Source organism: Sorex fumeus, unplaced genomic scaffold (assembly GCF_029834395.1).
Source record: "Sorex fumeus unplaced genomic scaffold, SorFum_2.1 ptg000106l, whole genome shotgun sequence".
Taxonomy (NCBI): Eukaryota; Metazoa; Chordata; class Mammalia; order Eulipotyphla; family Soricidae; genus Sorex; species Sorex fumeus.
In genome coordinates, this window is record NW_026606163.1 from 2,308,482 (window position 1) to 2,334,778 (window position 26,297).

Sequence of the window (26,297 nt, forward strand, 5' to 3'; positions counted from 1 at the left end):
AACCATTTTGTGTGACACTAAAACAAATCAAATTGAATGTTGAGAATTGGGAAAATTGTATACACATTAAGGTGCTTGTGTTGCATGTGCACAGCCCTCGTTCTACTGATGTCTAGCACCACGTTGTCCCCTGAGCTATACCAGGAGTGAGTCCTAGAGCAAGGAGCTCTGTAGAGCAGTCACTGTTGGGTGTGACCCACGAACTCAGGGAAGAAATAGAAAGAGTCTGTCTCCCACATCTGTGAGAGCTCCTTTGTGTTGCTCTCTCCCATGCTGTGATTTTTCCCAGCGTGTTGCCCTCAATCTTTGATGTGCTTTTTGATGCATTCCAAGGAAAAGGCAGCAAACGTGAGCCACGGCTATGTCCACAGAATTGGGTGGGTCTGCTGAAACTGAGCACATCTCCCAATGGGTGGGGAGGACTCCTCCCTGCTCCAGGGAGCACAATGTCTCACAGGACCCAAACCCTGTAACGCCCTTACCTGTTTTCATCTCAGAATTATCCAAGGAGCATGAGCGACAGGAGATACCAAGAGTGTTTTCAATGAAATGAAATTTATTAACTATTTACACAATTACACAAAGGGGCTGCTCCAGCACAACCCCACCACTGGGCCCGCCAAATTATACAGAGAAGTCCTAGCTGGATGAAGATCAGGTGGAAGACAAGTCTGCTAGGGGCAGCCAGGCTCAGGAGGGAGCCCCCCGGTGACCTACTGGATGCTGTACCCATCCTGTACTGTACTCCTCTGGGCTACAGCAGGCTGGAACCTTCTCTTTGGGGGCAGGGAAGGGCCCACCAGCTCCACAGTCAAGGCTGAGCCCCCAGACACCCTGGGGTGCTCCCCAGGGAAGGGGTTCTTCTCACTAGTGCCCAGTCCTGCGCTCCCACACAGAGGACGCTTCCTGGAAGGGGCAGTAGCAGGGGCAGCAGGATTGCAGGCCCTTCTTTGAGTGGGTTGGGTCTGAGAAACCCCCCAGGCCCTCGGGCAGCGGGGGCCAGTGTCTGAGCCAGGGCTCATGGGGAAGCCCCAGGGCAGAAGGCTGTGTTGAGAGGCCTGGAGGAAGCCCAGGCTGGGCAGCTCCTCCTCCTCCTCACTGGAGCCCTCTGCTGCCACATGTGGCCCCTGGCCAGGAGGGACCTCTCCCAGAATGAGGGAGACCCTGCTGTCCAGAGTAGGGGCAGCGAGGCCGGGACAGGGGGCCTGTTCTGCCTGAAGGGATGGGGATTCCAGGCTCCCCAAAGAGAGGACAGAGGCTCGAGGTGCCATCCCAGTGGCCTCAGCCTGCACAGGCCTTGAGGCGTGTCCAAAGTCAGTCTCAGGGGGACAGGATTCAGCGCTGGCCCCTGGCTTATGGCCCCAGGTAGGAGTTGGGTTGCAGTGACCTGCGGCACTCTCAGATGGACTTGAGTCCTTTGGAGTCAGCTGGTGTTGGGGACAAGCCTTCTGGACCTCCTTGTCCAGCGCAGTCTGTAGACGCTTTTCCACAATCTGAAGGGAGGAAGGAGAGTGTGGGCATGTGGGGGTGCAGGGAGGGACAGAGAGTGACCGCGACTCCTCCCAGAGTAGAAAACCCAGATCTCTGTCCCACTAAGGGCCCTCACCCCCACCAACCCTTCCCTCACCCCATATTCACGTCCTCATCTTCCCTGAGGACTCAAAGGGTGGCCTCTGGCCATGGCCTGGGCAGGGAGGGCATCAAGTGACTAGGCCCCAGTGCTAGGCGCCCCTCCCTGACTCATGACCCACCTGCTGCTCTGAGTGCCTTGGGACCTGTCCCCTGTGTCCCCTGCAGGGACTCTTTTCCAGCAATCACATGCAAAATGCCTCCGTGGGCCACTACCCATTGCCTTACAGGAAACCCTCACATAATTCCCCTGGGTCCTGCATGGATCCCAGAGACCTATGTGCCTCACCTGTGTGGGGGTGAGTCCTTCCTCCTCCTCGAGCTCCTCAGCCAGGTCCAGGAGATCCAGCTGGGATTCTGGGGAGAGCAGGTGCGCCAGGAAGCTGGGGTGAATGACTGCCTCGACCTGGGAGGGGGAAGCGGGTGTGAGGGTTCTCATACGGACTAGGAAGGAATTAAGATACAAACACACCCGTTCTCAGCACAGTGCAGGGTCTTGGACGGTTTCACATAGTCTCTGTCATGTACACACATGACACAAAGACACACACTCTTCCACCTCTAGGCACATGTACATGTATCCACACGTTTCTGCGCAGAGCCCACACAGTACACAGATGGAAACACACAGATGTTCACACATCCACCAAACCCAGAAATTCACAAACTAGGGCCAATGTTTGTACACAGGGAGACACATGTGCACACATACACACAAACACAAGTAGAAATATGTCACTACCAAGCCCTGGACAGAAGCAACCCTGCGCCCTCCCCACCCTACAGCAGCGCCCAAAACCCACCTTGGTAACAAAGGCCTCCTGGGAGCACAGCTCGTACACATAGCTCAGGAGCCCCGGGTCAGGGCATGTCCCGGCCTCCACCTGCTGCTCCTTACTGCCCGCTGCCCTTCGGCCAAGGGGCGCCCCGCAGACTGTATCGGGGGCCTTTAGCTGCTCGTCCATGATATCCATGTTCTCCTGAATGGTCTCAGGGGGGATCTCCTTGGGGGCCTTGATTTTGGGGGCCCGCTGTGATTTGTGCGTCTTGGGGCAGGCTGCCCGAGCCCGGGGTCTGGATTTCTTAGGGACACAGGCTGAGGAGGAAGAAGGGGAGTGGGACGTGAGGGGACCCCGCGTCCATTGCCCTTAGACACACAGCACTGAGCACAGAAATGGGGACGGATACCTGTGGGAAGTGTCAGGTCAGGTGTGTGTCTACATCTGTGTGTAATAGAATCCCATAACTGCGTGAGGGATGAGGGGACCCTCAAAGGGAGGAGGGGTCAACCGTGTCCCCAGGGTCTCCAAACCCACTTCAAAGGTGAGTCTGACGCCCTCAGGCAGTGTGCTGTGTTCAGGGAGAGGGAGAAACCCAGGAACAGGGCGCCGCTGAGCATAGGCCTGGGTGTCCCCAGGAGAGTGAAGGCTCCCTGGCAGGGCAGGAACCCTAGCACCTTCCTGGACCTATGAAAATTAGCTGGGGAACAGGGTCGGTACCTGGCTGCTGGCCTAGCGGTGGGCCTGGAGCCCCCTGAGGCTCAGGCCTGGGTGGGGCAGGGGTTGGCAGGCCCTGTACTCCGTTCATCCACTGCAGCTTCTGCGCTTCCATCTCTTCCTCACCCTCAAACTCCATGAACCTGGTATGGGGAGCACAAACCCCATTGAGTTGGGCTGGCCTGGACCACACTGGATGAGGCAGGGACAGGGAACACTCACGGCCAAGACCTCAGGAGGGTGGAGAATGGGTGGGCACAGACCCCAGCGCCCCCAGTGATTCCCCATATCAACCTTTTGAGGGTCACAGAAAATAAGGGACTGTGACCCTCAGAATGTGGTCAGGAGCCCCAGAGTGGGGTGGGGAGAAGTGTCCCGGCCCCAGGAGGGACAAGCTTCCACAGGGGAAGGGCCTCCGGGGATTCCAAGGACGCCTTGGCCATCTGGGAGCAGCCCCTGAAGGCCAGTCCTGCAGCCAGCCCCAACCCCCACTCTCTGCCCAGGACTGACTTACTTGGCAGCCATGTCGTAGTAGATCATGCGGTCAAAATTGCTCGTGCCCTCCCATTCCCGCAGGGCCCGGCGCAGGCCTTCCTCCAGGCTCATGGTGGGCTTCAGGCGGGCCAGGGTGCGCAGAACCGGGCTGCAAGGAGAGGCTCGGTCAGGGTCTGTATCTGCCGGGAGCCCCCGCTGCCCTACACCCATGCCTAGACCCCCGATGGCGGCCTGGTCTCCCCGCGCAGAGTTGACTCTGCCTCCCAGACCCCAGCTAAGTGGCCATGCTGGTGTGATCCCTCAGCTCTGGGGATACGTCATGAGATGCCAAGGCCGAGCAGCCATGGCCTGTCTGAACCCTGTTGCATCTGTGCTTTGTCTGGTCTTAGGAACAGAATGTCTCTCCTACAGACCACAGGTCAGGTCCAACCCTGATGAGCAGACTGAGTTGAAGCTTTAGGGCATGACTGGTCACTATGGGATTTGAGCCTAAATTCCGGGGTGACATTCCTGAGGTCACGCTGTCATGGACCCTACCTTGGGGGGTCACCCCTGTCCCTTCCTGTGAAGCTCCCATTAGGTCTAGGACACCCGAGGGACTTACATGAGGAAGCAGGAAACAGCCTCAGTGTCCGGAGTCTGAGGAAGGTACCTCCGGGTCAGGGCCTTGAATTTCTGCCAGCGCCGAAAGTTCTCGTAGACGCTACTGGGCCTGCTGGAGGTTTCAGGTGATGCCTGGTTCCGGGTGGTGGCTGGACCAGTCTCCCCACAAACCCACTGGGGCAGTGATCCACCACTGGATGGGAGGATGATGGGAACCACCTGGGCCACTGGCAGTGGAGCCTGAGGAGGATGGTCTCCTGTCCCAGCCTGGGTGACAGTAGTAGCTGGGGTCGGCATAACGGTCTCTGGCACAGATGACACCAAGTAGACGGGTGCAGGATGCCCATTCACGGCAGATGGAACTTCTGGGCCCCCCCAGTTGAGTGAAGCCTGTGTCAGGATGACAGGCTGGTTCTGGGCTGATTCCACAAGCCCCACCTCAGGGCTGACCTGGATGATGACCTTGCAAGGTTCAGGAACGCGGGGACCATGGCTTGCAGCTCCTGTCATCACAGGCACCATGGGGAAAGGTGACAGTACCAGAGGGTTGCCAGGAGCAATGGCCGAGGTCACCAGAGGGGGCATCTGGATGGGCTCCCAGGGTGGTGGCTGGGGGAGCCCTGGATTGAGAAAGGGCAAGACCCGGAAAGCAGAGCCGGAGACCCCAAGGTTCATGGTCATCTCTGGGAGCAGCACAGGAGACACTGTGGAGAGGAGGGAGGGGAGTGAGAGGGAGACGGTGTGGGGGGTCTCACTGGCCCAACCATCTCTAGATCAGGCCCTTTGAAAGGAATGAGGTGGTGTGCCCTGTCTCAGCCCTGAGTCCCGGGCACAGGCCATCCCTCCCCTCCAGCTGGGTTATACTTCGTGGAGATCCTAAGGCTAGGGTTCTTGTGTTCTGGGAGAGTTCCATCAGGGATGGCAGCAGGTGTGGAAATGGCCAGAGATTTCACCAGTCAGACACTTGGGGATGTTTCCAGAGTTCTGGAGCTGCTGATCATGTTAGATTGAAAATTGGTAACATCTTCTAAATAATCTAAGACTTTATCCCAGAGACAGATACAGGATAATTAACATCAGGCACAAACCAGGTGCCAGGAAAGAAAATTGTCTGCCACTATCGTTACTCAGGTGGAATTCACACAGAGACTCGCACTAGAGATGACCCAGAGCCTGTGTGCATCATGCTCAGGACAGAGGCCCTGATGTCTCCAACTGCTCTGACGATGCTCTTTCTGCCTCAGTACACTCCACCTCTCCTCAAGGAACAGACATTCACAGACTTTTCTCAGGAAAACCCCACATATCACACACACACACACACACAGAAACACACACTCATTCTCACAAACTCACACATAGACTCACACATCCATTTATTCCTTGTCTGTGAGGGAAGTATCCAATTCTCAATCAATCTTCACCTCAGAGCCGAAATGCTTGCTGGGGCTGCACCATGAGATGCCAGACCATGGAAGAACAAACTTCACCAAAAGGAGAACAATCCAGAACAACTCAGGAAGCTGAGTCGTAACTACGCTGAAGTCACATGTCTCCCAACCTGCTGACCCAAGGAAGCTGCTGGGCTCAGCCAGCAGAGAGTTTAAGTCTGCAGAAGTGTCAGGCTCTGACTGTGGCAGTTAGTCACTTGCAGCCCAGCTCTGTGGAGGACTCATCATGGCAAAATTACACACAGACAGCCTCACTCAACAAGGTTCAGGCTGAACCATCTGTGCTGAGCTGTCCACCTCAGGTTGAGCTCAGCCCAAGTCTAATTACTTCTAAACTTATTCTAGAGCACAGGAGGAGACATGGACTCAGCATGCCTGGGTCTTTCCTGTGCCACCACAAAACAGTCCCTCCAGACACATGACAAATGGCCCTGTTCCTCCATCCACCAGCAGGACACTCACATATAAAACAGCCATATGCCTGCTGCCTCCCTCTGTCCATACCAATGACCTTCCCCCAGGTAATTTGACACAACTCCAAAGATGCCCTCCCAGACCCCTCAGGTTCTCCTGGGCTCCCTTTGCTGTACAGGTGAGCTATCTATGGAGCCCAGGTCTTTCTCCTCGTTCACCCACTCAAAACATGTTGTTCCCAGTCAGGGTAACTATGAACCCAAATGATTTCAGTGTGACAGAGACTTTATCACATACACAGACACCCTCACAGGCTTACCTCCTCCTGACGCCATCGCCATAGACGAGGCCAGAGGCTACTGCAGTTTATCAGCCTTCACAACAGCAAAACTCAGGACTAGGATCAGAGAGTGAACTGCTCACGCAGACGCTCAGGATCCGAGTGGGTGAGGGTGAAGTTTGAATTCAAACCTCAGAATCTTGGGCTCAAGACATTCTGCAGTGGGGGAGGGGAGGGCCAGGAGGGCCTGGCTGGGGAAACATTCCATGAAGGGCTCTGATTGGACGGCCAGAACCAGAACTTTCCTTCAAACTGCTCAATGGCAGAGCAGCTCACATGGCCTCTTCCAGCCACTTAGACAAAGTTTCCCAATTCTCAGCACACAGGTTGGCTTGGTCTTCACTGTATCTCAATACTTTATCCACCAGTCTAGTTGTGTGCCCCTCAGATCTCTCTCCTTCCTCTCTTCCTGTTGACCTCCTTCAACAGAGTCTACGCTTTCTTTGCAATATTCAGTCATTTGTGACTTGTGAACCAATGGAGGTCAAAAATTAAAAGGAGTTTTCCCAAGCAAATGCAGTGGGTTTTGCTTTTTTGTTTCTTTGTTTTGCTGATCCTTCATTAGGGTCCAATCCCTAGGACTGAAAGTAATGTAGATTTGTCTAACATGTTTGACTAGCTTTTTCAAAGTTTCTTTCTACTGGAAGCTCTTATCCTTCCTGGAATAGCAAAGAAGTTTCATGTTAAAACAGCTACGAAGATCAAACTTACTTCTTTGCATTTGCAATACATTTTATGGATGATTTGCCTCCTAAATATAATGTTGAATTGAGGAATATCTTTAGTGGTTCAAAGCTAAGTTTTGCCAAAGGCTCAGTGATGTGTTTTTAATGCATAGCTGCGTGTTCCCTTCAACTTCGCCTTGTAATACAATGCTCTCTCCCACACCATACTGGTTTTCTGTTGTTAACATATTTCTATACATGTACTATGAACTGAAACCCCTAAGGATCTCATTTTTATGAACTCATAACTGATTTCCACTCTGGTTAAAAGTATATGTACGTTCTACCAGCTGGCATGTGTAGTGATTTCTTTATATTGGTCAAACGGCTTCTGTCCTGTTCAGGAGACTCCATCCCCACAGCATGAACTTCTGCAGTCCCTAACTGAATCCTTATTATGCCTGAAAAGCCACCAATCTCGTGCATGACTGGCCGACATTTGCATCACTGCAGCCTGTAGGTGCGCGCGCATTGGGGCTGTCCTGGCTCAGTTCTAAGCAGTTAGAGGTAACGGACACGCACGCGCACCTGCATCTCTCGCGGGGTCTGCAACTGCCAACGTCCTACAAGCTATGGGTGTAATGACTCCTCTTTGGGATAGTTGCACCCATTCCTATGTCAGGCTCAACAGAGGGGTATGTGGCACTTTCCAGCCTTCTGGGGGCGCGTCTCCTCCAGGCTCTGGCAGCGCCGCACACCTGTGCCAGATCGGTTCCGGATCTGGACGCTGAGAGCTAGGGTGGTAAAGGACTCCTGGGACCATTCAGACTGCTACTTGGGGTCGGAGCGAATGTGCAGCGGGGGAGGGCCATTGCCTTGCATATGGCCAACCTGGCTTCCATCCTCTTCATCCCAGATGGTACCCTGAGTACCGCCAGAGTAATTCCTGAGTGCAAAGGAATTCCTCAGCACAGCCAGTGTGGATTCAAACCAAAACAAAAGAATCCCAAAATACAACAGCAATAAAACAGCAGGAGCAAACGAAGTCCTACTACCATGTGGACCTTTTGTGTAGGATGCAAAAGCAAACACAAAGTTTTTCCTTATTGAAAACTTTAGCCCTTGAACATGAAAAAAGTCAGGTCATTCCTAAATGGGGAAAATGGGAAGCTCTGACATACATAGAAAATACATACATAGAAACGCTTCACCTTTGTTTCCCAAAACGTTTTAGAAACCAACAGTTAGGTTCCATCACTATTTCTTTGTCAATAATTGAAACAGTTTTCTTCACTTAAAATATTGAAACAATCATAATCTGACATCCAATTGTTGTGCAATTGGTAGCCTGTTTGGCAGGAGATGCAAGAATTAAGCAAATATCGACAGAGATAAGTAAGGTTCAGTTAAGCTTACAAAATTGACAGTGAAACTATGTTTTTGTATATTGTAATGCCTTAAAAACCTCTTAAATGTGTGTTCATCATCTGTAGTATTTTTGGACACAGACACTTCATTTATAGAGAACAGCTAGAGGTGTCCAGCCATTGTCAGCTCCCAAGTACATGGGTGTAATGCTGCAATCCCAGATCTGTTTGAGTTTATGCATGGTGATTACCAGTTGCAAGAAAGCAGTATGATGGCCAGATGACAGAGACAGGGATTTCAGATTGTTTACTTCAGGAAGCAGCTAGTGAAATTTTTGGCCCAGCAGAGCAAGCTTAGCTTGATGACCCCTCAAATATGAGGAACCTGTGGTGGTGGTGGTGGTTCTGGTATCATGGCTACACTAATTCAGTTGCCTTTATTCCACGAAGAATTTGTTTGGACGAGAAATATCTGCTTTAGAAAGGGGAGAGCAAAGAGCAATTGGAAAGAATCTTGAGAAATTCCAGAGCGAAGGAGGATGGTGTACTGGGCAGACAAGGCAGCAGCTTATTGAGTGTGTCCAATCTCTCCTGGGAGTAGCGAGTCATGGAAGCTCTTATGGATTCTTTCCCAGGGCACAGAATGAGGGGTGTTCTTCACCCTGAGTTGTGAAGGTCCAGTGTTGATGTGTTTGCAAAGTTAGGCACAGGTGTAGTGGTCATGGGATGTGGTTTTCTGCATGTTATATGTGCATCGCACAACTAAGGTCATATATGTTGTCATCAGTAACTCTCGACCTGGGTGCCTTTCCCCACCATTGTCCTCAGATCACTTTCAGTCTGCTTCTTCCTTGACTGAGGTTTGTTTTGTAATCAAAAGTCAAGACATCTTTTCATTCAGGAGTTTTTAATTACTTTCCTTTGTTTATATAGCATGCTGAGATCCTACAATATTTGTCCTTTCTCTGGATTCTTTTGCTTGTCTGCATGCCCTCCTTCCATCCAATTTGCAGGAGTCTGCAAGATTTTACCTTTTCTTGTAGCTGAGTAGTGCTCTGTTCTGCGTGTTTATACTACAACTTTATCTGTTTATGTGTCCACTTGGGGTTTTCCTGAGTATTGTACTTAGCACGGCAGTGAATATAGGAGTGCATATATCATTTTGATTTTTCTATCAAGGGGTTTTGGTGGGAACATGCAAATGTGAAGTCACTAGGTCTTTTGGAACCTATATTCTTGCTCCACTACCCAACTGCTGCAACACTCCATGCTGCTTTCCACACACTTGGGCCGAGCCTCACATACGAGTGAACATATTCGTGGCCACAACCCTACCCATTTTCCATCATTACCACACCATATTTGATGGGTTTCAGACAGTAGGCAACAAATGATAAGTAAAGTAAGTAAAGGCCCTCCCGTTGATCATCGATTTCCTCAAGTGGGCCCAGTAACGTCTCCATTGGACACTTTGTTGTTACTGTGTTTGGCATATCGAATAAATCCCGGGTAACTTGCCAGGCTCTGCCATGTAGGCGAGATACTCTCGGTAGCTTGCCGGGCTCTCTAAGAGGGGTGGAGGAATCGATCTCGGGTCGGCCCTGTGGGTTGCCTGCAAGGCAAATACCCTACCGCTGTGCTATCGCTCCAGCCCACAAGTAAATATATAATATTACATATATTACATTTATATTTTATATAAATATGTATTATATTTATTTAATTCAGAGAGTGCAGTAATCTACTGAGAGTATCCTGCCCACACTCCAACTTAGGCTATTCATCTTTGGATATTTTTTTCTTGTCAATTTTCTTTATTCTTCCAGAACCAACTGGTGAATTGGCTAATTTTTCCTTTCATTTGAGAATTTTCTTATTTCTTATTTTTAATTTTATTTTTATAAAATAGTTCACAATATTTGATTACATTTTATATTTGATCGCCAATCCCAACACCATTACACATTCCCACTACCATATTTCGGATGTTTTCATCCCAAACCCCCACCTCTGCCCCATAGCAGAATGAAAATAATTTATTTTGCATTATTTGTTATGAATAAAATGCTAAAAATGCTCCAAAATGTTTCTTTAGAGAAAAGTGTATGAAGATTGTTGTGTTTCACGCATTAACCACTAAACCCTTCTATAAGAGATTATGAGCATGTTGTTAAAGGTTCAGCCCTTTGTGCATAGATATTGGGCTGGAGCAATAGCACAGGGGTAGGGCGTTTGCCTTGCATGCGGCCGACCCGGGTTCAATTCCTTTGTCCCGCTCAAAGACCCTGCAAGCTACTGAGAGTATCTCGCCCGCAAGGCAAAGCCTGGCAAGCTACCCGTGATTTATTCGATATTCCAAAGAAAGTAACAACAAGTCACAAAATGGAGACGTTACTGGGGTGCTCAATCAAATCCATGAACAATGGGAGGACAGTAACAGTGATATACATATATATACATACATATATATGTAAAGATATATTTCCCTCGAGAATTGGTTGCCTTCATCAAATGTGGTGTGACACTCTTGGAAGATGGGTTGTGTCAGGTATGAAATGCAGCCGCAGGGTCGAGGAATAGGTTCAGTCATGGGTGAGGCTCTGCCTGAACATGTGAAGAGCAGCCGTGACCATGGCAGCGGTTGAATTCTGGAGGGTTTTGGCTGCCAGGTCTTGACGTAGGCCTTCAGTGCTGTGAAATTTCTCATAACTCTGCAGCATGTCACGTGTATTAGAAAGATGTGTTTCCTTTCTTATTTGTCTCTTTTTTTCCCCTCTAATTTCCACTTAACTTTCATTCTCGTACCATTGGCTGTTCAGTTTTTTTTTATTTTCATGCATATATGTAGTTCTAATTTTTCTTTATGATTAATTTTTACTTTCTTGCAATTGTGTTCACATTAGTTACTTGGCATGTTTTAGATATTCTTGAAATTGCTAAGAAAATTTTTGTGGTCTAACAAATGATCAGTCCTAGCAAATATCCCATGTGCACTTAGGAAGATTGTGATGCATTTATTGCTTTATATTTGTATAGTAAATAAGTATGCATGTATATTTTTCCTTCATTGCTTTGAATTTGATTTCTGATTCTCTGGCTCTGCTGTGTTGGTTGTGTTCTGGGTTATTTGCACTCCGACTCTATAGGTGGAGACCCCAGATAGATTGTTGTGTTCCCTTCCACCCATTCCGGGCTTGAATGAGCCCTAAATACACCAGGAGACCAGCACCCACTGCCATCTAGCTCCCAAGTGGGTTGAACACCAAAGGAGTTTATGGATGTCTAAGATGGTTAAAATAATAAGCCTGTGTGCATAGTTTGGGTCATGTGACAGCAAGAGAGAATTTTTCTCATTGCAAACCATCACTACTTCAGTCGGTAGCATTTCAAGTCCTCCTAAATGAGGATGATGAGTGACAGGCGTAAGGTTAATCTTTGCAGGTCATGTGTGCCTTCCCTGTTAACTTAGAATTAATAACCAACAGTTCTAACCACTGCTTTGTTGGGGGAACAGTATTTATTCTTACAGTTATTGCAGTTCATCCCACCAAAATGCACAAGACTTTCCACCACTATCCATGTGCTACTTCCAGCTTCACGTCTTGTTTTATCCCACTCCTCCCCCAAGTGTATGGTAATCTCAGGTTTGGAATTCAAGGATAAGGGGTTGCCATATTTGACACTTTCTATTTCGTTGTTTTCTGACTCCCAGTATCACACACGAGAGAGATTGTGTGAGTTTTGTCTTAATCTCTCTTACTTATTTCAACTAACTTACTTATTGAAATTAAGACTTTTGTCTTAATCCCTCTGATTTATTCCAGCTCCAGTCAGAGATTTCATTATTTTGTAATAGCTTAGTAAAATTCCATTGTGTACATCTGCATGTGTGCATGTGTGTCCTAACTTCTTTATTCATCCATCATTGATGTTTGGGTTGTCTCCATATCCTGGCTATTCTAATTAGGCTTCGATGAACACAGGTATTCATATATTTTTTCAAATTAATATTTTCTGTTTTAGTGGGGCAATGCCAACAAATGAAATCTCTGAAACATATGAAAATTATATTTTTATTGTTTTGGTGAAATCTCTGGAGTGTTTTCCCTAGAAGTTGAACGAGTTCAGTTTCCCAGTGAGGTTTCCTTTTTTACATTCCTGCCAACAGTAGTTGTTTCTACTCTTTGTGAAATATGCATTTTCACTGGTGGGTGATAATATCTCATTGTTTTGATTTGCAAAATCCTCGGGATAGTTGATACTGAACATGTTTTCATACACTTATTGATCATTTGTATGTCCTCTTTGTGGATGGGTCTCACTTCTCTCCTATTTGATGTGATGATTTGGGTTGTGTTGAGCTTTTTCATGCTTTATACATCTTGATATTGGTCCTTTATTTGTTATATGTTTGAAAATATTTTCTCCCACGCAGTAGGGCAGTTTTAAAATTTTATCTCAAGTTTCATTTGTTCTGTAATCACTTGTACATTTGCTTTAATCCCCTTTGTATTTTTATTTCTTTTACCAGTGAAATCAAACCATTGCACAGACCTATGAGGTTCCTTTCCTAGACAGGTCTGTATATGCTTTCAAAAATGTATTGTATGGATTATGGTCCTATATCAAAGCCTATAATCCACTTTGAATTAACTTTGGGTGGATATGAGATACGTATTTCCTTCTCTTTTTTTACATTTTATTTTCCAGTTTTCCCCACATGTTAGTTGAAGAGGACTTGCCTGCCCCACTTTATGTACCTAGCAACTTTGTCATAGATTTTTCAATAAATATGTGCGTTATATCTGTGTGCTGTCAATTCTACCCCATGGCCCTGAGAGTTTGCTTTTTTTTCAATAGATCATAATTTTGATTACTATATTGTGCAACGTTGCTTCTGACCTTATCTTTAATGCGCCCCCTTCCAATCTTGATTCTTCCAATATCTTCCTATCTTATTGGTTAACCCTATAGTCTTAACCTATCCCCACCACCACCACCGCCAGTTAACTAGTTTTCACCCATGGCCCTTTTGGGTATTTCTGGGGTCTCACTGACAGCCATACATCCTAAGAAGAGAAAATTTACTATAGTACAATATTAAGCCAGGAAATGCAATACTTCCCTCCTTTTTTCTTAAAATTGCTTTTAGTTCTCAGGGAGTTTTATGATTCTGTATTAATTTCACTAAAAGTTTTTCTAAATTGTTGATGAATGTCATCAGAATCTTGAACAACTGCATTAAATATGTATAATTTGGGTATTATCATTTGGGCAATGTTAATTTTTCATACCCATAAACATGTAATATTTTCCGATTTCTGGGGTTCCTTTCCTTTTCCTTTGTAAAATGACTGATAAAACTCATGTAGTTTTTTACATTTGTTGTGAATATTAGTTTGATTTCTAGGTTTTTGTTATTTTGCATCACTCCCAGAGGAGCTCAGGTCTTACTGCTGACTCAGTGATTGTGAGTGACACCCAGGGGGCTTGGGAAAACATGTGGGTGCTGAGGATCTAATTTGTCTTGGCTGTGTGTTAGTGAATCCATTTTGGATCTGTACTTTTGCTTGGGCAGGTTTTTTACTGATTTTTTTTTCATTCTAATTTTTGTTTGGGGTCTACACTAGCAGTGCTCAGGGATTACTCCTGGCTCTGTACACAGAGATCACTCCTGGTGGGACTTGGAGGATTCTGGGTGATATTGAATATTGGATCCAAGTCAGCGTCATTCAAGAAAGTACGTTACTCACTACACTATTGCATTTGTTTCTTTACTGCCCTTCTAGAAATTCTATAATTCAGTGATTTTTCTCTTCTGTTGTCAGTTAAATAGCTTACATTATTTATTTAAAAATTTTCTTTTCTAGACCTCTTTTTTATTTGTTTGTGAGCCACATCCACTGGTGCTTGGGCTTATCATGGCTCTGCATGCAGAGAACAATCCTGGCTGGCTAAGCAGACCACATGGGGAACAAGGGATCAAACAGATCAGTCATGTGCAAGTAAGTGCCCTACCTGGTTTGCTATCTTTCTGGTCTCTGTCTCTTGCTTATTGATGAGGACATGTGTACTGTCTTTTTAAAAAAAATTATTGAATCACTGTGAGACAGTTACAAAGCTTCCCTGTTTGAGTTTCAGTCATACAAGGATCAAAAACCCATCCCTCCACCAATGCACATCTTCCACCACCAATGTCCCCAGTATCCCTACCGTCCCACCCCTCCCCCTGCCTCTATGGCAGACAGTCTCCCCTATGCTCCTTTTTAAATTCCTTGTTGTGATTCACATAAGATGTCTCCTGGTCACAAGTGCCTTAGCGTGCTCTTGGAATTCTAACATTCTAGATAAGTCGGGTGTGTAAAATCTCTGCAGCAAGCTACTCGATTTGAGATTCTTTTGTGTGTCTGGATCATGGCCATTAAGAAGCTTAAGTAGCAGCCAGAGGCAGTTTGTGGGCATGACATCCAGGGTCCTATGGGGATGGGGGAAGAGAGGGACCCTACCATCCCCTATCCCTTGATAAGAGACAACAAGGAGTTTGTTGTCTCTGAACCCTCTTACCTGCACTTCTCTCTGGGTTCTGAAAGTTGGCAACCTCCAGGGAGGTGGGGCTTAGGGGGCAGGTGGAGGGACATTGCCTTCCGCCCCCCCCAAATCTGGGCATGTCAGTGAAGTTGGTCTGGCTTGAATTCTGGTGGCATCTCTGCAGTAAGCTGCTCTGTTTGAGACTCTTTTGTTTCTCTAGATCATGGCCCTTGTTTCCATCTTTTCCAGAGAAATTGGCATATGCCATGCAGGGCAAGCCTGCTCTCCCACAGTGCACCACCGGCCTTAACTATAGCTTTTGTTCTCTTTCAAAATTTATTGGCCTCTGAAAATAAGGCCAAGAAATGAGCCTGTATAGCTGAGCCAGCGGTGGTTTTTCTGTGTGGCTCCCACATATGTAACTTTTGTTGGTTTACTTTCCTGGTACACTTGGACCCAAGTTTTTGGGCTCCCACCAAAGGCACAGCAGCATTGAAGACACCAGCAGGCTGCTGATGCGCTCACCCTGAAGGAAAAGTTTGAACTTCTGGCAGAATCATATTCCCCCCACCCACCGCCAAGTGTGTCACTGATTCAATTTTGGCTTGTTCCATTCTAATACTGAGTCCTACTATTGTATTCTTTACCTCTTCTGTTCAATTACTTATTGTTTCTTCCCTCAGTCTATTTGTAGGTTCATTGACACTTGTGATGCTTTAGTAGTTCAGTGGTTATGAAGAGCATTTTGTTGCTTTAGGTCATGTGAGTCAGTGTCAGAATTTATGAAGCACTTGAGAAGTGTTCTGGGCTTCTGTCTCTGTCCAAAGAATGGTGAAATTTCTTAATTTTTTTCATTATTACTAGTGCTTCATGTGAGTTTTTGGTTTAACTCTGGGTTCAAGGTGGTCTGAGCAGTGATGTACTGTTCCCATTGGTGTCTCAGGCTATTTTGATATGTAAGGGTTAAATTGTACTTTTGCTCTACTTCTGCTGTACCACTTGAATTAAGAAATACCTTCTCATGATGTATTGCTATAGTGACAGCAAAGTTAGAAATGTGAGCGGGAGCTAAGCAAAGGCAACCAGGAGACAGCCAGAGGCAGGAACTCTGAGTGGCTCATTCTAGGAACCTAGCAGAGAAGAATAGGTCATCAGTAATAAGTCTTGGTTCAGAATGGAGCAGAAGGACCCAAACCCACCTGTTACCCGGGCGGAGAAGTAGGCAAGGGTCACAGAAACAATTATTCAATTAATAGATGTCTCTATGGGACCTAAAACAATGTGTCCATAACAAAGATTTCCAGCAACAGGTACCACAACTAAGACCCTTCCTGCTTCAGTGTAACTTGGTGTATTGTCAAAACACAACCAATTGAGAAACCCCATTTATTTGCTCCTTTTCTCTGCCCCCAGTGAGTGGTTTCAGGAATGTTCCTATGTCAAGTGCTCAGTGCTCCTGTCTGGCTACAATTCCAGCAGATTGCCTGGTTGCGGTCAGTCTTGACATGAAATAATTCACTCTCATTGCTTAATGTCCTAAAGTTTGTTTTGCTGTGATGGATTAATCGAACTATTACATTTGAAGGCCCTGGTACGATACTAAGACAACTTGGAATTCCTGGCTTTGTGGCTTAAATGAGACCTGGATCCTAATAGAAGGTGTCTAAGGGTACCAGCCTTCCTTAGCAGCCCACAGACTCCAGGAGAAGTTGGCCAGGCAGGCAAGGGATCAATTAGATTCACGGACAACAGGTACCTTCCCTAACACCTTCTTACCTGGACAGATTTCCAGGAAAACCCTTAGCTCCTCTCCCAGGGAGAGTTTGGATTCTGAGTCCTTTTCAGAATGTGGGGTGTGAGTTTCCCTTCTGGATGGAGTTTGATTCTCAGGTGCCAGGACTGGCCTGAAACGGACCACAGAGTGCTGTCTGTTCTGAACATTGCTTTCACAGTGGTTCTCACTCAGGTGCCTGGGAGAGACTGATCACCTACCTACTCAGTGTGGGGAAGGGTTAATCAGTCACCCATGTGTAGTGTTTGTCTTTTTCTTTTGGGGAATTCCCGAGGATCTGGTATTCATTTCCCTGCTCACCATCTTTTTCTCTTTCCTGTTACCACACTTCATCTGGTGAGCTGGGGCTTTCTTTTCGTATTACTCTGCTGTGGAGGAGTGAGCAACTTTTCTGTCTTAGGAGGCTGGGAGGAAATATTTTGGAGTTACTCGTCTTTCTTACCTATCCTCAGAAACTCACCGTTATTTTACCAAGATTTCCATTCCCCAGGAAGCAAGGGGTTAATAGCTTCCCTGGAATAAAGCATAAGGGGTCCCTGACACTTTGTTTTTTAGTGGCAAGAGAACCAGAACTCCTCCTCTCTGTTGGCGTCATCCAAGTTGCTTTGGTCGTTTCTCTGAAACTTGTTAGCTCACAGGTTCCTACATGGAACACTGAGAAATTCTTTTTCATTATAATTTTTTTAATTTTATAAGGTAGTTCACAATAAATGATTATATTTAATATTCAAACACCAATTCCACCACAATTACAACTTTCCACCACTCAATTTGGGATGTTTCCATCCCAAGCCCCAGCCCCTGTCCCAAAACAGGGTCACGGTCCTCCCATTGTTCATCGATTTGCTCAAGCGGCGGGCCCAGTAACGTGTCCATCGTGAGACTTGTATTTACTGTGACTGGCATATTGAATATATATTATATTCAATCTTGCCAGTGTGTACGAGATACTCTCGGTAGATTGCCAGCCTCTCCAAGAGGGGCTGAGTAATCGAACCCTGCTTGCACACGGGCTGGCTATGTGCAAGGCAAACACCCTACCTGCTGTGCTATCTCTCCAGCCCAAAACACAACTGAAATAATATATTTTGTATTGTCTGTTTTGAAAAACCACTGAAAATGCTACAAAAAGTCTCCAAAGAGGAAACAGTGTGAAGATCGTTCTAATTTTGCAGTGGCCATTAAAACATACATTAGGATATCACTAACATGTTATTAAAGGTTCAGTGATATGAGCTTTCGTTTATATATCTGAAAATATGTATATATGCATATATATATATATATATTTCACTCTGTGATTTTGTTTCCTATTTGTACCCCATCAAATGTGGTGTGGTACTTATTGAGAATGGGTAGGGAGTGTCTTATGATGTGTCACGTGGTCCAGGAATATGTTCATTAGTCTGCCTGAGCATGTGGGGAGCAGCCTTGAGTGTGGTGGCAATTGGGTTGGAGGCTTTCGGTTGTCGGGGCTTGGTCCCAGCTTTTTCTCCCTGAAGGGAGTAACATGACGCATGACATAGCCATGCCACCAGACTCTGCACCAGGCTGTTTTACTCAGGGCGTCCCAAGGGGAGCGGTGAAAGCCCTCCCTGCCCAAGGAACATTGAGAAATTCTTACTTTACACTTCTTATTCTCAAAATATATGGACTTATAGGGCTAATACAACACTTGAGCTTTTGAGCTTTTGGGTTTGTTTTGTTTGAAACACTGATACAGACCCAAGAAATAGGGTAAAAATGAGCTAATCTGAGACATGAGATAAGAGAACTACTTTTTGGCTTCCTCTCTCTGGAGAGAGAGGCGTCTATTTTTTTTTTTTTTAATTTTATTGAATGACCATGAGATAGTTACAAGCTTTCATGCTTGGATTACAATCACACAATGATCAAACACCCATCCCTCCACCAGTGCACATTTCCCAGCACCAATATCCCTGGTATACCCCCCCCCCCCTTCGCACCCTCTCCCTGCCTCCATGGTGTCAGTGGTGCACTGCCCTCCTTCCTTTTCAGCAGTCTGCAGCACCTCCGCCTTTGCACTTAAGCTGCAGAAAGACTGCCACCTGGAGTCTCCTTGTTTGCTGAGAAAATGTCTCTCTCAGAACTAGAAAAGCTGAGAATGCTTATGTACCACTGTAGTGGTAGTCACTTATTCATAATTTATCTTTGCCAATTTGATGCCAAGAGAGCACTTTTATGAACTGTTTCTCTAAGAGACAGACAGGGCAGAGGGGCATTTGTAGGTGAATGGTGTCTGAAGGGACACTGGATGGTCTCAGTAGGCCAGTAGGGCTCCATTTGCCCTGGGGAACACCCTGTCTTTCTTGGTCTACCCTGAAGTCCTCTGGCCATTTGGGGGGGATGGGCGGGGAGGGATCAGAGAAATAGCAAACTCATTCAATCTACTGTGAGTATGCATGTGTGTGCATGTTAGTTTGCACATGTTTGCAGTCAGTTTGTCCAACTGTCTGTTTGTAAAAGGCTTTAAAGTTAGAGCGAGATTGAAAGCAGTAGAAGCCCTCAAGGAAAGGTGCATCATTAATAAAGCTCAGCCTGTGAAGACATGAGTATCAGTAGCTTCTAATTTAGATTGAAGAAAATAAAGTAGACCAAAATGTTTAAAATATTTAGAATTATGTCAGGTTTTTGGAAACTTAAAATTTAATGACTCCAGGTTTACTGGATTAAGACTCAACTTTGATGTTTAGTGTTTTAATGGAGAAAAATATATACTCTGAGGACTTCTGTGTTGAAATAAATAAGTAGCTATTATTTTGTGGTAACTTTTGGAAAACAGGGCTTCCAGAACTAAACTCTAAAGAAAAATTTGAATTGGAAGAAAATAAAAGGGGGGGAGAGTCTGAGAAGAGTTTCTAACACAATCCATGAAATTTGCTATTTATAAATTCAGACGTGTTTGGAGTTTCATGGGAGGCATTGCCTTTTGGGGGAGAGTTTAGAATTATATAGCTATAAAATAAAGTTATGTGTTAACTAATTTCAGTCAGTTTCACTTAGTTGAAAGGCAAATGTCTACACCAAAATTGACCACACTTAGGAATAGTTTATTTTTGAGATTTTCTTGTAGTTTAAATTTTAGTTTTATTGAGTAAATTTAGAAGTAGCTCCGTTCTGTACTTCTCTCCCCTCCTGGCTAGAGAAAGTCTCCAGCTCAGGAATTCATTGTTTGCTAATTAAAACAGAAAAAAAGTAGTGACCTTTTTAAGCTCATTAATGACCATGATCCAGAGACTCACAAATAAATTTTGGAAGAGAGCCAACATGCTACAGAGATGCTTCCAAACTGCAAACTACCATCCAGTTAAAAATTTAACTTCAACTCTGGCGCCATATATAAAATTTTAGAATTCCTGGGCATTTCATACTGTTAGCCACTGATAAAACAAGAGTAGCACACCACATTTGATGGATTTAAGGTAGAAGGCAATTGATCTTGACAAAAAAAATAATTATATATATAAATTAGTGTACAATGCTCAACCTGTAACAACATGTTACTGATATACTACAGCATTGTAGCACTGTCCTCCCAAGAAGAGAATTTTCTCAAACGGGCGCCAGTAATGTTTCCATTGTGAGACCTATTGTTACTGTTTTTGGCTTATCAAATACACCTCGCAGAGTTTCCTAGGCTCTGCCATGCGGTCAGGATACTCTCGGTAGCTTGCCAGGCTAATAGGGAACCTAGAAAGGTAAGCAGAAGTATCAGGAAAAAAGATTTTAGTCACTAGGAAAGATAGATTAAGTCAGTCTCAAGAAAAAAATAAACACATTGCCGTGGGCTGAGTTCACAAAAAGGTGCAGAGTCTGGGTCTAGCCCTAGTTCCCTGAATGCTTCCTCCAGTTCCAGGGCTTCTCTGCTTCTCTTACCAGGAGAAACCTTATAGTCAACCTGATATCCACTTTCCCAAAACTCACTTACGTTTCTTCCCCTGCTTCCCTGAAACCAAAAACATCCCTCAAGCAAGGGAAGACCTGAAGGCTTACCTTTGACTATCACTACTATCATGAATAAAAGTGTTTAAACTTTTGGTCAGTCATCCAACTTTTTCAAAATATACTTTGTTATTGATAATTAAAGTTTTCCAAGATGTCTGGAAATAGTTTAGCTGGGATGGAATCTGTAAGACGAGAGATAGATATAGATAGATAGATAGATAGATAGATAGATAGATAGATAGATATCAGTGGTATATATGTGATTCCTGAAACTATGGGTGATATACATTTGACTAATTAGTATTTTTTCATTATTTTATAAGAAATAGGTATATTCTGGAATTTTTTAAAGCTGTATTTTATTGCCATTTAAAAGATTAGATGGGGACAGATGGACAGTAGAGGTTAAGGTGCATGCCTTATATGTGCCCAACCCTAGTTCGATCCCTGATAAGACATGGTCCCCAAAACAGGGCTGAATTATCTCAAGTCCTCATATTGTACTACCAGCCTACTTGTTACTCAGTGATATACATGAGTATATATGAATGATATACATGCTTGCAATGTATGAGGTACTGAGTTCTTTCCTTGGTAATCCCAGCTTCTCTCAAAAAATAATTAATTAAGAAGTTGAGGGGCCGGTCAGGCATATTAAAAAAAAGTAGATAGGGCATTTGCATTGAACACAACCAACCCTAGTTTGATCCCTAACACCATATATGGAAGCACAACATCGTGAGCACTGCCAGGAGTGATCCCTTGAGGAAAGTACCTAGAGTTGGGATAGAGGAGGATCCACTATGACAATGATAGTTGTAAATGATTACTCCGATAAGAACTGAGTGCTAAAAGTAGGTAAAGGAACAAATACAATAACCTCTCAATATTTCTATTGCAAACCATAATGTGTATGTGTGTGTGTATGAGAGAGAGAGAGAGAGAGAGAGAGAGAGAGAGTAAAACTGTCTACAATAGAGGTAGGCTGGGAGTTGACGGTGCAGTAAGAAACTGGGGGACACTGGAGGTGGAAGATATACACTGGTGGAGGGATGGTGGTCAGAACATTGTATGACTGAAACTGGGTCATGAACCGCTTTGTAACTTTGTATCTCATGGTGATTTAATTTAAAAATCATAGTAGTAAATCTTAAGCACTACTGGATATGATCCAAAAACCCAAATACCACCCCAACCACTGTCAAAAAAAAAATGTTGACTAACAGGTAAAATACAAAAATGAGTTCTTGCGTTGGAGAAATGGATCCAGTAGTAGAGAACATGCCTTGCACGTGGGAGGCCTGTGCTCATTCCCAACACCTCCTGACACCACACACTGCAGGGCCAACAGGTACCTCCAGCACAGGGTTGAGTACCACTAGGTACCTGGGCAATGCCAGGGACAGTACCCATAAACATACTGGTTATCACCAGCCATATCTATATCTTTCACCACATTATTTTGCCCTTTGTAGTTTAATTTCCTTGTGCATTTAAAGAAAATCATTTATTCTATCTAGAGGAACTAGAGAAATAAGGAAACGGGCCAAAGTTCATAACAAAAGGAACCACAAACTACAAATGAATACTAGCAAATCACCAATGGCCACAAAACCTGCATGTAAATAGAGGTCTCAATAAAGGAGAAGCCAGGGAGAATAAAAGGCTGCATCTGATAGGGTTTGCCACACCTTTCAAAAAGGAACTTTAATGAAAAATACAACCAGCAAATTAGAGAATAGTTTTTGGCACTGAAACGAGTGTACCCATGTCATGATGACATAAGAAATAGGCAGGATTAGAAAGACTCAAAAGAGGTGGTCTAGTCTAGTTCATGATCAGTCAAAAGTGACCTACCAAAGATCCCTCCCAGACCAGGGCCCACATGCAAAGTAAAAGTGCTAAGGATAAAAAAAATTGAATAGGATGGGGGGAATAAAAACAAAGAGAAGGCCCACAACAAACTATATGAAGAAAAAGAATGAGAGCATTTCAGAAAGCATCATTTCTAATACTCAAAAAACCCCACTAAATTGGGAAGCTTACCTAAACCTCGTCTCATTCTCAAAATTTAGTGCAAATCACCTCCCATAAATATAAGAAAGGATCATTAGGGAGATGGCTAAGAGGACTGTTGTGCATGTTTTACATATGTGAGCCCTCGGTTCTGTCCTTAGCAACACATGGTTCCCCAATCACCTGAACACTGAGCCAAGTAGCATCAGTTATCATTCCAATAAATAAAGAACTCAGAGATTTACATTTGATGGGATGTAAGGTAGAAGGCAAATGATCTGTACATATATATATATATATATATATATATATACAGAAGACTCAACCTGTAACAACATGTTAGTGATTTCCTATACAGGGCCTTAATGGCTGCTGGTGAGATACAACAAATTTCACACCCTTTCCTCTAAGGAAGTCTTTTTGGATAACTTTAAGTCTATATAATAATTTCAATTATTTATAATAATCAATACAATACATCTTATTATCTCATTCCTACTTTGGACAAACTGGCAGGCTACCAAAGGTAGCCTGTCCACACAGCAGAGTCTTGCAAACTCCCCGTGGCATACCCAATATGCCAAATACCAGTAACAATAATGGGTCTCATTTTCCTAAAGAGCCTTGAATATAATCTCAAGGCTAGGATGAAGGAGACGTTACTGGGGCCTGCTCGAGGCAATCGACGAATAACAGGATGGTCGTGATTCGTGACTCGTGAAGCAATACAAAATCAATTACTTAGCCTCTGCCTTTGGGGCAGGCTTGGGTAGGGGTGGGAAAATTCGAAATAATGATGGTGGGAAGTTGTAATGGTGGTGGGATTGGTGTTGAAATAGTGAATGTATGTAATATTGTGAACAACTTTATAAATATAAAATTTTTAAAAAATAATTGAGCAAGAACTGTGGGAACCTATTTTAATCAGTGTTAAAGATGATATTGCTAATTATTTTGCAAAGTACCTGAAAGTGCGATATATGAAGATGATTTTATTATGTGTCAGCTTTGTTACCATGTCCAAAACTAGTCTTGGTTTTTTTATTTTGTTTTCTTTTGTAGTTTTTCTTTTAATGTGTTTTTGGTTTTGTTTTTCCTAGCTTTTTGGATCACCTGGTATTGCTCAGGGTTACTCCTGACTCTGCACTCAGGAATTACTCCTGGCATTGCTCAGGGGACCATATGGGGTTCCAGAGATCCAACCCGGGCAGCCACATGCAAGGCAAATGTCCTGCTGCTGTACTATAGCTCTGGCCCAAAAGTCTTGCTTGTTTATAATCATCTACGTGAATGATTTATTAAACCCTTTAATATTTGTCTTCCTAGAAATTAAATTTCGAAGGCTGGAGAGTGTATCCCGGTTAATTTGCAATACAGAGCAGACTTTCTGCCTAGTTTACTCTGTATCATAAGATATTTAATTGTAAGTAAAATCGCTGATCCTTTGCAAAATTTATTGTACCTGTGTTTCAGATTTTAGCTTTTTACATTGGAAACTTGGTTTTGTTTCTTTTGCTTTACCACAATGTTGTCTTGTCTGTTCATGTGTTAGAATTTGAGAAAAGGTGGTTTTTAAAACAGGTTTCTAAATACCTTTACTATTTTACTATTAGAACTATGTTGCAAATATCTAGTAAATGCATGAGAGAACTTGTGACCAGGTTTTCATGTTATTTCATAACAACATTGCATGCGCTCATGTGGAAGGAGTTGCACTGCATGAGTAGAACGGGACACAACATTGTCCTGTAGCAAGCATTCTGCTACCCTGTCTTCGACATTAGATGGCCTACTCACCCACAAGAGATAAATTTTTTTCTACAAAGTTCTATTATAGAACATCTATGTAGTGTAGAACACAAGAAACCTCAGCAATAGCAAGTATTTTTACAGAGCCAAAAGAGATTCTTACAAATATCTGCAAAGATTATTCTTATGGCATTTGTAGTTTTATACTTGATAAAACAGTTTAAACAGATAAAAAATTGAAAAATTAAAGCAGAGCTTTTATGTTAGAAATACAATGGTACATAATTTAATCCTTACTAAATGTGTTCAGTAAGAAAGTGAAGATATTTTTTAAATTTTATAAGTTAGTTCACAATATTTGATTACATTTATTATTCAAACTGGCAAACTCCTCGTTGCATACCCAATATGCCAAATACCAGTAACAATGATGGGTCTCATTCCCCTAAACCTGAAAGGGCCTTGAATGTGGCACTTTTTCGAATCTCAGGGCTAGGACATAGGAGAAGTTACTGGTGCCTGCTCGAGGCAATCTATGAACAACAGGATGATCGTGATCGTGAATATTCAAACACCCATCCCACCACCATTACATCTTACCACCACCAAATTCAGGATGTTTCCATCCAAAGCCCCAAGCCCTGTCCCAAACACAACTGAAATAATATATTTCATATTGTCTGTTATGTAGTACTGTTGAACATGCTTACAAAAATTATTCATATAGGAAACTGTGAAGAAATATATATATACATATATATTTCCCTCTATGATTTGTTGCTACTATCTGAACCCCATCAAATGTGGTGTGGTAATTATGGAGACTGGGCAGGGGGTGTTTAATGATGTTTCCAGGAATATGTTCACTCATGTGAGAGACTCCGCTTGAGCACGTGGGGAATGACCCCACAGCGTCGTGGCGGTAGGGTGGTAGGGTTGTGGAGATTTTGGCTGTCAGAGCTGGGTCTCTTGGGGCAGGGAGGGCTCTCACATGCCCCCCTCTGAAGTGCTCCTTGTGAAACAGCCTGGTGCGGAGTCCAGTGGCATGGTTATGGGGGTCTCAAGTAATGCTCCTTTTCAGGAGAAGCAGCCTTTCGATCTGGCAGTGGCTGATGAAAGTGGAGATATTTATCTTCCCAAGTGACTCAGTTATTTTTATTCCCAGATAACTAATAGTTGATTCTCTCTCTACTACTGCTTTGATTCTCTTTCTACTACTGCTTCGTTGTCTGTCATGAGAACTCTTGTCTTCTGAATACTTGTCTGCTGAAGTAATATAATTTGTCAAGAGCACAATCATGGAACAGATTCTGACCCAAAGGAAACAAGTGACAAGACATTAAGGGACAGGAAAAGCTTAAACGAAACTGTCCTGAAGGTCTCTTGTATGGGAATATGATGGGATGTCCCCAGAAAAAATCACCCTGCTCTAAACTTTTACGTTGAGTCCAAAGAAACTAAGTTTTAGATGAAAGGAATTTGTGTATTTCTTAATGTGTTGATGCAAATAAGTGGCACTATTTATCAGAAGTAAACGTAATCCATTACTTTTTGGATTATTTCGTGAATTACTAGTAGAGGAGAAGAGAAAGCAATGTTTCAGTCATTTCCCTTTTTGTCATATTTAGAACTTGCATTCACCAAGTGTGTGAGTGTGTCTTAGTAGGTTTACTTCAAGGAAACCAGCAGACTCACCACTCAGGTTGAAAAAGCTACTCCTGAGGATTTCCAGGGACCGAAAAGATCTAGCGCTACCCCAGTCACATCCTGGGAACTATCTGGCCAG

The 26,297-nt window shown here is 44.4% G+C and overlaps 1 protein-coding gene across 1 annotated transcript in view; it reads right to left on the reverse strand.

Annotated features, from left to right (window-relative positions):
* Window positions 1–1,933: 1,933 nt before the first annotated feature.
* Window positions 1,934–26,297, reverse strand: part of LOC130042606 (NUT family member 2G-like) — a gene marked incomplete at its 3' end in the record, with an annotated part of 82,672 nt that continues 58,308 nt past the window's right edge. Inside the window, exons 2-6 of the mRNA XM_056134763.1 lie at window positions 4,225–4,382; window positions 3,640–3,768; window positions 3,136–3,268; window positions 2,433–2,633; window positions 1,934–2,035 (exon numbers count right to left, since the gene is read on the reverse strand). Coding sequence (XP_055990738.1) covers window positions 1,934–2,035; window positions 2,433–2,633; window positions 3,136–3,268; window positions 3,640–3,768; window positions 4,225–4,382 — 723 coding nt within the window. The remainder of the gene's footprint in view (window positions 2,036–2,432; window positions 2,634–3,135; window positions 3,269–3,639; window positions 3,769–4,224; window positions 4,383–26,297) is intronic.